Source organism: Osmerus mordax, chromosome 4 (assembly GCF_038355195.1).
Source record: "Osmerus mordax isolate fOsmMor3 chromosome 4, fOsmMor3.pri, whole genome shotgun sequence".
Classification (NCBI taxonomy): Eukaryota; Metazoa; Chordata; class Actinopteri; order Osmeriformes; family Osmeridae; genus Osmerus; species Osmerus mordax.
Window position 1 is genome coordinate 18,446,399 of NC_090053.1, and position 11,774 is coordinate 18,458,172.

An 11,774-nucleotide genomic window follows, 5' to 3' on the forward strand; every position below is an offset into this window, starting at 1 on the left:
AATGATTTGTTGTGAGTGAATGCCGCCGAATCTGTCGAGTCATTTTGTAGTGGTGCGTCAAGTGCAACGTATATTGCCATCCAATTAGATTGAATTGTATATTTATGACACAAAAATAATAACGGTAGCCTAACTCCATTGTCATTATTTGAAACTTAACGAGCCAATTTTGTAAAATGTAAGGAGTAGAAAAGTACCGATATTCATGTTAAAAATTTAAGGAGTAAAAGTAAAAAGTTGGCACAAAAAATAAATAGTAAAGTAAAATAATCTGAAAAATCTACTTGAGTACAGTAACGAAGTATTTGTACTTCGTTCCTTCCCATCTCTGCCGACAAGTATGTTAAAGATCCTGTAAAGTGGACCTGGAAACGAGTTTTAAGTTCGCCACACCACAGAATAATGTGTTATTAACTACCCATCCAAATTCTAATGAAAAAATAACACAGACAAGTATGTTAAATTAGGCTTTGAAATCGTGAAAAAATCTGCAGTCTTCTCTGCTTGAGACTGGGGGGGCGTGTCGCCTGAAGGAGCTGAAGCTCCGCCCCTCGTAGCCTAGTGCTTACCTCCGACCCAGATAATGGACGCTATGTCAAGCCGAACAAAACCGTATAGAATTAGAATTTATTTGTTCAATGAGTGAAACATACAGATGCATATAAATGAAATGTTCCCCTGAGCTGTAACAGTAAAAATGGACACCAGAGACAGCAGACAGTGAGCTCTCCAACTAGGCTACTTCTAACACATTAGCTACCATATCACCAAAATACCATCATTCTACACCGAGTAGCCTAATATCAATTTAGCATAGCAGAGATACCTCTGGAAAAGTTATCTAGTATAATTATAACAAGCACACAGAACTGAGTGATCAACTGCTGGCGGCGGTGGATGGTCCAGGTGCGACCGGAGGATGAACGGCCGGAGGGGCGATGCTCAGTACGGCTCCGTGCTGCAAGAGAAGCCGTGTGTTGGTGAACCCCGTCTGTCTCTGGTCCATGTTAAAACTGTCCGCCGTGAAATGGTCAGTGCAGAGGCGGCTGTTGGAGTTTATCCGAAGCTTTCCATGAGCGTGGCTCTTCACAAAATCTATCCACCTATTTTTCCTTTTATTATCAATAGTGAACTTAAATGGCGTTGCAGCGCAGCTGGATTTCTTTACATTTACATTTAGTCATTTAGCAGACGCTCTTATCCAGAGCGACTTACAGTAAGTACAGGGACATTCCCCCGAGGCAAGTAGGGTGAAGTGCCTTGCCCAAGGGCACAACGTCAGTTTGCATGACCGGGAATCGAACAGGCAACCTTCGGATTACTAGCCCGATTCCCTCACCGCTCAGCCACCTGACACCTGATTTCTTGCATCCAGGGAAGATGCAGTTGTGGGTGGTGGGAGACATCCTGAAGCTAGCTAGCTGATGTAGGCTACAATAACAGTACAGCAGGAGAAGCCATTCAGTGATCTGGCGTAGATAGGGCATTTTTTGGCTCCGCCCATTAAAACCTGATCTGAAAACGGAAGAGAAACTGTTCAAAGGTCTAACTCCACATTTCAGTGCGACAAAGTTTTCGCACTTTTCACATGCTTTCAGGAACTCATTTCACACGTATATAATGTACTTAGAAGCAAAACGTGGAATTTACTTTACAGGATCTTTAAATTAGGCTTTGAAATTGTGAGAAAATCAGATCTCTGCTTGAGACTGGGGGGGGGGGCGTGTCGCCTGAAGGAGCTGAAGCTCCGCCCCCTCGAATTTATTGATTTTAGCAACAACAGCAACACTAGCTAAATCAATTGCAGATATCAGAACAGCCATACCTGCAGTCTCTGAGTGTTTTATGTGTTAATTACTTTGTCTTTGCATCGTACCAGCTGAGTAACAGAATGCAACCGTCTGTGATCTGACGTAGATCGGTCGCTGTGACATAGATCGGTCGGGTTTTGGCTCCGCCTATACAAAACCTGAGCTGAAAACGGAAGAGAAACTGTTCAAAGGTCTAACTCCACATTTCAGTGCGACAAAGTTTTCGCGCTTTGCACATGCTTTCAGGAACTCATTTCACGTGTGTGTGTGTGTGTGTGTGTGTGTGTGTGTGTGTGTGTGTGTGTGTGTGTGTGTGTGTGTGTGTGTGTGTGTGTGTGTGTGTGTGTGTGTGTGTGTGTGTGTGTGTGTGTGTGTGTGTGTGTGTGTGTGTGTGTGTGTGTGTGTGTGTGTGTGTGTGTGTGTGTGTGTGTGTGTGTGTGTGTGTGTGTGTGTGTGTGTGTGTGTGTGTGTGTGTGTGTGTGTGTGTGTGTGTGTGTGTGTGTGTGTGTGTGTGTGTGTGTGTGTGTGTGTGTGTGTGTGTGTGTGTGTGTGTGTGTGTGTGTGTGTGTGTGTGTGTGTGTGTGTGTGTGTGTGTGTGTGTGTGTGTGTGTGTGTGTGTGTGTGTGTGTGTGTGTGTGTGTGTGTGTGTGTGTGTGTGTGTGTGTGTGTGTGTGTGTGTGTGTGTGTGTGTGTGTGTGTGTGTGTGTGTGTGTGTGTGTGTGTGTGTGTGTGTGTGTGTGTGTGTGTGTGTGTGTGTGTGTGTGTGTGTGTGTGTGTGTGTGTGTGTGTGTGTGTGTGTGTGTGTGTGTGTGTGTGTGTGTGTGTGTGTGTGTGTGTGTGTGTGTGTGTGTGTGTGTGTGTGTGTGTGTGTGTGTGTGTGTGTGTGTGTGTGTGTGTGTGTGTGTGTGTGTGTGTGTGTGTGTGTGTGTGTGTGTGTGTGTGTGTGTGTGTGTGTGTGTGTGTGTGTGTGTGTGTGTGTGTGTGTGTGTGTGTGTGTGTGTGTGTGTGTGTGTGTGTGTGTGTGTGTGTGTGTGTGTGTGTGTGTGTGTGTGTGTGTGTGTGTGTGTGTGTGTGTGTGTGTGTGTGTGTGTGTGTGTGTGTGTGTGTGTGTGTGTAAATGGGATTTTAGGGCAGCAAGTTTTCGACGGATATCTCAAGAACCGGGCACTCTGCAAAGTTCATATTTTGCAAGTGTCTTTTTTATAATGCAACGGAGTGCGGTGCCGCGATTGACGATGTTTGGATCAGCATTTCCAATAAATAATTTGCTTTGCTCTCGACTTGCCATCTTGAGCTGACTGAGCTGCACGCTCTTTCACAAGCTGACTATTTTACTGATTAAATAATGGATAGATAACTGACAAAGCCTATATTTAGAGTGGATGGTTTATTTCAGTAGGTGTAGCTGGAAGGTTATTAACTAGGCTACACTTGTTGCTGTGTAGACTAAACCAGAGCCATGGACTACTAAATCATAATGGTTTAGCCTAGAACAGGGATTTGATTTGCATTGCTTTAGGCATCATCACTTGCTGGACAACCTTTTTCAAATGTCAATTCACAAATACATTTTGGGTACCCTATAGCCTACTGTTATTTAGAAGAGAATTTGCTTTTATAATCAATATGGCCAGGTTATCGGTGCTGACTACTGGCATATAAATACGCTGCTTTCAAAGGGTTTTCTTTATGGATGAAATGCTGGCTAGCTAACAGACCGACAATATAAAGTGGATACTTTCAGAATAGATAATTGAATTTTGTTACATTAATGAATGTGTTTACTGATGCCAATCTTGCCTGCACATTGCAAATGTGCTACAACATCATTATCACCAGCTGCATCACAGACATTGGCACTATTCCTACCACTTTAGCCTCCTTGGTGTTTTCTTGAGGCATGGACATAGCGAAATGGGCATACGACAGGAACAATGTTCGTTCAAATTTAGTCTCCTCGGTCAGTTGTTGTGTCTTATGTATGCGAATGTGATACAGAAAACACCAGACTATTTCACAGCATTGCATAGCACAAAGGAAAAAATACAAAAGTTAATGTAAACATAGCAAACACCCCTAAGGCAGAACTGTACATGCAAGCATTGTATGGTGAATTAGGCCTACAATTATGACAACTGGCTCAGCCTTTTGTGCATGTATGAACGCAATGTCTAGATGTTTGTGGTGGTAAGACACTTTAACAGAGAACCAATATAATACATTTTGATCAACATAACATATGCAGACAAAGGCTACATATTCATTTGCATGAATGTACTAGAGCATTGAGCTTTGGCATGAGAAATTGCTTTTATGATGTGCATAAGTGACGAGAATAGATGATGTGGAGGTTAAACAAGTACTTCAGAGATGACAGAATTTCCATTTTGATCTGAGAAATATAGGTACCAACGAGCAGGCCTTACAACTGAACTATGTATCCTTATGATTGTTTTAATCGACATGACACAGACATTGTACTCTCTTGCCTTTTATGTGTGTTGTTTGTCAAGATATCAGTGTGGATAAGGACATAATGGAGCATAAGCATTTTATCTCAGTAAGCTGTTCAGTAGTTATGGATATTGCTAGGCTGAGCATTGTATTGGACCCTTTTGGGTAGGCTGTGGTCTTAGAATTGTGTGTCTGTAGATCACAACAGGGGGCTGGTGCTTGTGTCTGTATTCACAAAATTGACAGGTTCCATTGTGTGCAGGCTTGGGCCTATTGTTATTGTGTGAGTGTGCTTGTATTATTATAGCATGTATGGATGTATGTTTTGGGATTGGTCTATTTGTTTTGTGTCTGTGTGTCCACTGGGCCTCAATACATTAGCACCAGCTGCAGCGCTTGTTAGCATGAAGCCAGTAATCGGTCTATTTGACTAATGAACCTATTGTGGTTGATGGCACCAGGGTGAACCAGGAGCCAAGACTACTGCTAGGCTATCACAGACTTATCTAAGGGGGCGGCACAGCAGAAGAGTCACAGCGGAAATCTGAGGACTCAAAGTGCTTTTTCCAGCTATCTGCTGTTGAGATTGAGTCACGAGCACAGCACCTTGCATAAAACATAGGCTCTGTAAATGTGTGGGCGACTTGAGTTGTACATCAATCCAGTTCTCATGGCTCAGAGCTAGCCTGGTGTTTCACCAACACTATCTGCATCCCTGACTTCACCAGAGTCCTTATGGTAATCCTACCTTTGAGTTTTTTCATACAGTTTACTGACATTCATCAACATGCTTTTTGTATCTTCTCCCCAAAGGTCACATAGGTCATGAAGCACCAATAGGCTGTATGTGGGTCCATCACTCAGAGCCAGCCCCTCCCTGCAGCTAGAGGAGGCAGCTCTAATTGTTTGAAATCGTAAACATCAACAGGAATTACCAGCAGAGACAGAGTGACAGTTTAGCTTGTAGAGGCTTAAAAGGGCTGTCGAATGTGGTCCTTCACTACAGATGGTGGAAATGTAGCTCGTGTTGTTCTGCATGCCAGTACTGTGTGTGTGTGTGTGATCATTATCATCAGAATAGCATTCCCGACTGACCTTCATTAAAAGTCCCATTGGTATTTTCAGGGTGATATCCTATTTATTCCCTGACCTATCCTTCTGGCACAGTGCTATCACCAGAGACTAGCCCATGTTTCTAATTTATTCTCTGGGGCTGATAATGCTTCTGCACTTTGCAGAGACCTTTCTTTCAATTATGAGAAGAAGAATTCAGTAAAAATAGTTACCAGTCCTTCCAATCCTACCAACTATAAAAAAAATGTCATTTGAAAATTCAAAATCCTTGAGAATGGAGAGCCAAATAAATAAGTTGACCAACACCCTATTCTACTTGTAGAATATGTTTTTTTATGGAGTTGTACAATAATACTTAGGCTACTTCTTATAGAGAGTTTATGAAAACTGGGAAAAAACGCATATTAATTCATAATAGATTTTTGAATAATCTAACTATGTCAGGAACAAGGCAGCTTAACCTGAACATAGTTACATTCCTAACCTTACACTAAATAGAGCAACGGGTATTAGGAGACATGGGTATTTTTCTTCCCTAAAGTTAATTCTTTATATCATAAAACATTGTTATATGGTTTTAATTCCATTAAGAGATAAAGGGCTACTTCTCAATTGTTATGGGAGGTAGGGTATGTCTTCCTCTTTAGGTGTTAAGCCTATTAAGCTTTTCCAAGAGTCACAAAGTCCTTAATTTTAGAGAAAACTCACTCTCATGTTCTTTACAATAATATAGTATATTGTGTGCCTTTTTTATTTTTTATTTTTTTTGCTCTTGTGTATTATTTGGCAGTTAGTATTCTAATATTTTGACATTGTGGTTGTGCATTTTTAGACATTAAAATGATCCAAAATAATTTAGGATAACACAATACAGCCCAGGGTCCATCTTGTATGATTCTAAATGTTTCTCTGCTGCAGTCACACTGTGACACACAACAAAACCATAAGATTGTAGTAGTGTAACACCTTCTATTTGCATTGTCGCCCTCAGTCGACAATATTTAAATTAGTTTAATCTGAATCCAAATAGCTTAATATTAATCAGAAATGCTGCTCTTTTACTAATTGGATGCTATTAAATGGACTCACAGATGCCTCCTGGTGGTTGTCTTGTCAATATCCAAGCCACTGGGAGAAGGCTAAAATGTTTTTAATAAATCTTGGGCTTAAACAAAATATATTCTAGCATCATCTTTCCAGATGGCCCAGTGACCTAAATGAGAAACATGTAGCTACATTATATCAAAAGGGCATTGTGTCAAACCATCGGTAACTAAAGGTTCTTAATCAGGACAGTCTGAGAATCCTAACAAACTGCAATGTGCTTCTCAAAATAATATTCTCACGCTAATATTGTCCGTATTGGCGGATTCTAAGACCTCAGTTACTTAACGGGTCATATTGGCTACGTTTTTGAAACCTGACTTCGTCAATAACTGGAAGTATTAACCTGCACACGCAAGACCTGTTCATCTCATCCAAATGTGTTTTTACCTCAGATTCACTTTTGGCTTGAATGGTTGTCTTGTCCTCCCTACAACTCTGCTGTGTCACTGACTCTATTATGGCTTCTCTAGAATGCCTCTCTCTCAAGATGCCAGAACCCACTCCAAGGACTGAATGGAAGCCAGCTGCCAAAATGATGGGAGCTGTGCGTGTGCCTGGGAGCTTTCTCTCTGGAGGAGAAACCCTCCTGAGTAGTGTCTTTGTCCCAGCCTCTTTCTGTCAATTCCAGCCACCATCTAGTGGAAACATTCGGCATTGGCATCTTACGTGTCCCGAGCCATCTCAGCCATTGCATCACCCAGAAATGCCCTCTCCCTAATCATTTGCTGTGACTGTAATGTCTGATGAGCTCATGCAAACATGCAATCTGAAAGAAAATTCCTTCTAACTTGCTCTTTTAAGTATGACATAAATTGTAATTTGGTAACACTTTTTTAAATTAAGTGTACATAAAACTGTGTTAGCAATGTGTAACTACACAGCAATTACATAACTCTGCACCTAAAATGTTGTTATTATGGGTATTGCCAAGTTGTTGCTTTGTGGTGTAGGCCTAGTTATTTTATATATTGAAATGCTCTAAATGAGTGACTCTTCTGAATTACAACACATACTCCATTTCAAACTCCAGACAGTGGAAATAAGCCCTATGAGGGTTCAAGCCAGGACATGAACACATTCTCTGGAGTTCTTTGGGGGACTGACAAGACTGCGTGATAGCTAAGGTCTGACTTCACTGACTTGGAGAGGGGGAGGGGCCCAGAACATGTTTCCAAGATGCTGTGGAACAGCCTCACCGCCAGATCAAGCCTCAACAAGGAGGCAGCTGCTGGTGTCAACGGAGGGTTCACAGGCTGTGTCAGTGTAGGAGAACTATCGTCTGGGTTAGGGAGGATGAAGCATCACAATAGCCCTGTTAGCTTCCCGTCCCCTGGTTTCATCCACTCCTCTCTATTTGTCTCCTCGCAGATATTTATTATTGTTTCAAGGTAGTGATCGAGTGGTACAGATTGAGAGCAGGAAAGCAGCGATAGAAATACAAATTAAGACACTCTATCCTTTTCCTTGTTGATCTGATCAGTAAGACTAATCTGCATATTATGCTCTTTTGTAGAGGATAAGAATTTACTGACCACTGGGCAATAAAGTATCCAATAACTAAATAGTGGCATGATAAATAATGAACGATATACAAATTTAGGCATAGGCTATGCAATTTAGTACTTCCTAGTTTATGGACTTAAAGACTTAATTTGTAATTTGCAGAAGTAGCCTATGAATAATAAGCTGCTACAAAAAAGGAACACAAAGGAGACCGTTGTCCATGAAAACAGCCTATGAATGTTGAGCAGTTGTTAGTAGTTTTTACTGAACAGAAGGATCTTGTCTGCACACTTTTGAGAAGAGTGCCTCTCTAATCTCAGGGGGGCTACTTCACTGACTGGCCAACACTTGATCAGGCTTGGGCTTGAATTATCATGCCAAATCAATATGTTAGTTAAAAATGGAAATCAAATAGATCTGTATAGTCCTTTTTACAAACTATGTCACAGAGGGCTACTCATGACTCATGCGCCCATAGAATTGCACCTAAAATGATGAAACCCTTGAGGAAGACGAGGAAAAACTCCCAGAAAAAACTAATTGAGAGGGCAAAAACTTGTACCCAATGTTTTTATTTGTTCAAGGTTTTGCATATAGAATGGTTGATTTCAAACCTTTTATAGCAAAGCATTCTGTTTTCCATGTCTCCACAGTAAGCATGTTTCTCAACACCCTAACACCCAAGTTCTACGTGGCTCTAACAGGGACGTCCTCATTGATATCAGGCCTTATTCTGGTAAGTTTTCCACATATTAACTGTAAGACAGCAGTAACTGTCTTTCAGAAATGGCCACAGTGGTTTACCAGACACAATCCTCCCTGTTGAATGGCTAATAAGTTTAGTTGCCCAGAAATGACTTTGGGTTTCCTTTGTAAGAGTTTGTATAATAATTTGTAAACTTTTGGGGTTGTACATCAAGCTAGATAACTGTGGATTTTATGCATTTGCTTTTTATACCCGGCATGGAAACGATCCATTAAAAATAACAAATAATAATCATGACGCATGAGTTATGTAAACATAAAGATGTGTAATGCAACACAAAGTAAAATTTTCTAAAACGTCCGTCTCCCCTCTGTGAAGATATTTGAGTGGTGGTATTTCAGGAAGTACGGCACGTCCTTCATCGAGCAGGTATCGGTGAGCCACCTGCGCCCTCTCCTGGGTGGAGTGGACACCAGCTCCCCCAACAACTCCAACACCAGTAACGGAGATGCAGACTCCAACCGACAAAGTGTATCAGGTACGAAAGAGTTTACCTACGCAAGTGAATCATTCATAAAAAGGAGTCACGAACTGTATGATATTTAGTCTTCAGTTTCACCCTTCACAGTAAGGCAACAGCATCACGTTTTGACGCAAATAAATCAAACATAAATGAACAAACGACTTGCGATTTGAGGAGCACAGATTGGTCTATTCTAGTCACACTAAACCAACAGCACTGCGCTCGGACGCAAGTAAATGCAACTAAAATGAACGTTACTTGCAAACGTATATCTTGTAGCGCAGATCTTGAGTCTTGCTCGTCATTTGCTGACGACCACAGAAACACGAGGGAAGGTAACAAGAACACCATGGTGAACAGTATGGTGCAGTACTATTTTAGAACTACATGTGATAAAAATAACATTGTTGTGTGCGTTGAAATTCCCTTAGGACTGTGAACTCCTTAGTTCAGTCATTCAGAGCAAGACAACAGCACTATAATGACGCAAACGAACGAAACCATTTGTTAGTTTGATTGAATTTAGCATCCCAGTTGTTTACGCTAATGTGATATACCACAATAAGCTATTAAGGTCAGCAGTAGAGATCTTTGCTAACACATAATACCACAGTTGTATAGAGCATGTTCTTCTAGAGCATACACGATCACACTCACTACTCCAGTCAGAAAGCCATGCGTGCCTGTTTTGGTGATCAGCCAGCCAAACACTTGGGATTAAGCAGGATTATCATGACCTGTGTTGAATCAACAATGCCTGATTGTAGCAAAGGCTTTATAATTATTTGCCATCCTAATCTTCCATTCTTTGGAGAAGAGGAGCGAAATGTCAAATTATGACGCCTCTTTATAATCCATGTTATTTTCACCGGTGTTTACATAAAATGTTTTTCATTGTCAGTATTATAAAGAATCTTAATGTACTACTTCAGAATGGTAATCAACATGAGTGATACTGAATTAGTATATTTTGCTGTCTGTGTTTAACTAAAAGCAACATTTACCATTCATTTTTAATATAGGAAAAAAAAATTCAACCAGAACCCATCACACTCAAGATCTACCTCTCTCTCCCATAGAATGTAAAGTATGGCGAAATCCACTGAATTTATTTAGAGGGGCGGAGTATAACCGGTGAGTGACATTGCAAAGCGCTCTCTATTGGTTGAACAGATTGAATCTCTAGAATAATGTTAACTCTTCCCCCACTGCTGACTGTCGTTATTCCATCCTTTTTTCCCTCCCTTCTTTTTGTTCCTCTGCTTGTCGCCCTCTTCATTTCCCACTCTGATTTTCTGCCCATTATTGGGACTCAGTGGCTCCCAGGAGAGCAACTTCTAAAGACAGGATGTGATGTCACAGGGAGTCAGTGTTAAAACCTATTGAGACTATCTCCACCTGGAGACCACATGTAGTGATGATATCATGGGGGGAATGTCCCTGTACTTACTGTGAGTGGCTCTGGATAAGAGCCGCTGCTAAATGACTAAATGTAAATATCAGTTCCCTTCCAACAGCTCTTTACTGTTCCTCTCCTCGCACCCCCTCTGTCTGCCACCCTCACAACCTCCCACTGAATCTCCATCACTTGTTTTCATTGACGGCAAATCAACCACAGCCACAGTTTGTATATATTCATCATTGACTGTTTTCTAAATTGTTTGCGTGCGTGTGTTTGTGTCAGATATACGTGGGTGACAGGCCGAGAGCCACTCACGTACTATGACATGAACCTCTCGGCGCAAGACCATCAGACCTTCTTTACATGTGACTCAGACCACCTTCGACCAGCCGACGCCAGTAAGCACCCCACGCACGCACACAGGGACTGCAATGCAGTGAGAGGAGATGATTTTTCTTGAAAGTTTCGATTCATGCCTTTAGTTGCTACCTTTTTAAGTTTCTATCCTCCAATAATGAGTGTTTTCGTGTGTGTGGACCCACAGTTATGCAGAAGGCATGGAGAGAGAGGAATCCTCAGGCCCGCATCTCTGCAGCACATGAAGCCCTCGAACTGGAAGAGTAAGTAGCCAACTTGTTCATCAACAGTACACCAAAACGTAGACTGCCAAACCACACCCAGTGTGTTTTCGAAAAAAACATCAGAGATCATCTACGCCCCAAGTTGTCCCCGACGTACGCATTGTCATTTCCAAGATGCTCAAGACATTGAAACGTTCCGTGAACAACAGTTTAGCGTCTCGAAGCCCGCATGGACATGCCTCGCTTGTCTCCTCACAGCTGTGCTACAGCGTATATCCTGCTGGCAGAGGAGGAGGCCACCACCATTGTGGATGCAGAGAAGCTCTTCAAACAGGCCTTGAAGGCCGGCGAGGGCTGCTACCGACGCAGCCAGCAGCTGCAGCACCACGGCTCGCAGTACGAGGCCCAGCACAGTGAGTGGGGGAGCAGGGACACAGGCGGCAGCGCTTTCAAACAACTACATACACACTTTGTGACTGGATGGGACACTTTTACGAGACATCATTTTAGTTTCTTATATACATGTGAATTATGTTGAGGGACTGTTTTAAGATGTGTGTGTGTGTGTGTGTTTTTATTTAGAGCCATAGGTTGTTTTTTTTATATTCCTGAG

At 41.9% G+C, this 11,774-nt stretch overlaps 1 protein-coding gene across 6 annotated transcripts in view; it reads left to right on the plus strand.

The window, feature by feature from the left end:
* Positions 1-11,774, plus strand: part of LOC136942557 (suppressor of tumorigenicity 7 protein homolog) — a 32,641-nt gene that overhangs the window by 13,339 nt on the left and 7,528 nt on the right. For 4 of the 6 annotated variants that reach the window (XM_067235513.1, XM_067235514.1, XM_067235517.1 and 1 more), the window contains 6 exons: positions 8,603-8,685; positions 9,034-9,193; positions 10,201-10,312; positions 10,863-10,978; positions 11,125-11,200; positions 11,420-11,574. In XM_067235513.1, coding sequence (XP_067091614.1) covers positions 8,603-8,685; positions 9,034-9,193; positions 10,201-10,312; positions 10,863-10,978; positions 11,125-11,200; positions 11,420-11,574 — 702 coding nt within the window. The remainder of the gene's footprint in view (positions 1-8,602; positions 8,686-9,033; positions 9,194-10,200; positions 10,313-10,862; positions 10,979-11,124; positions 11,201-11,419; positions 11,575-11,774) is intronic. The other 2 variants (XM_067235515.1, XM_067235516.1) reach the window with 1 other exon arrangement.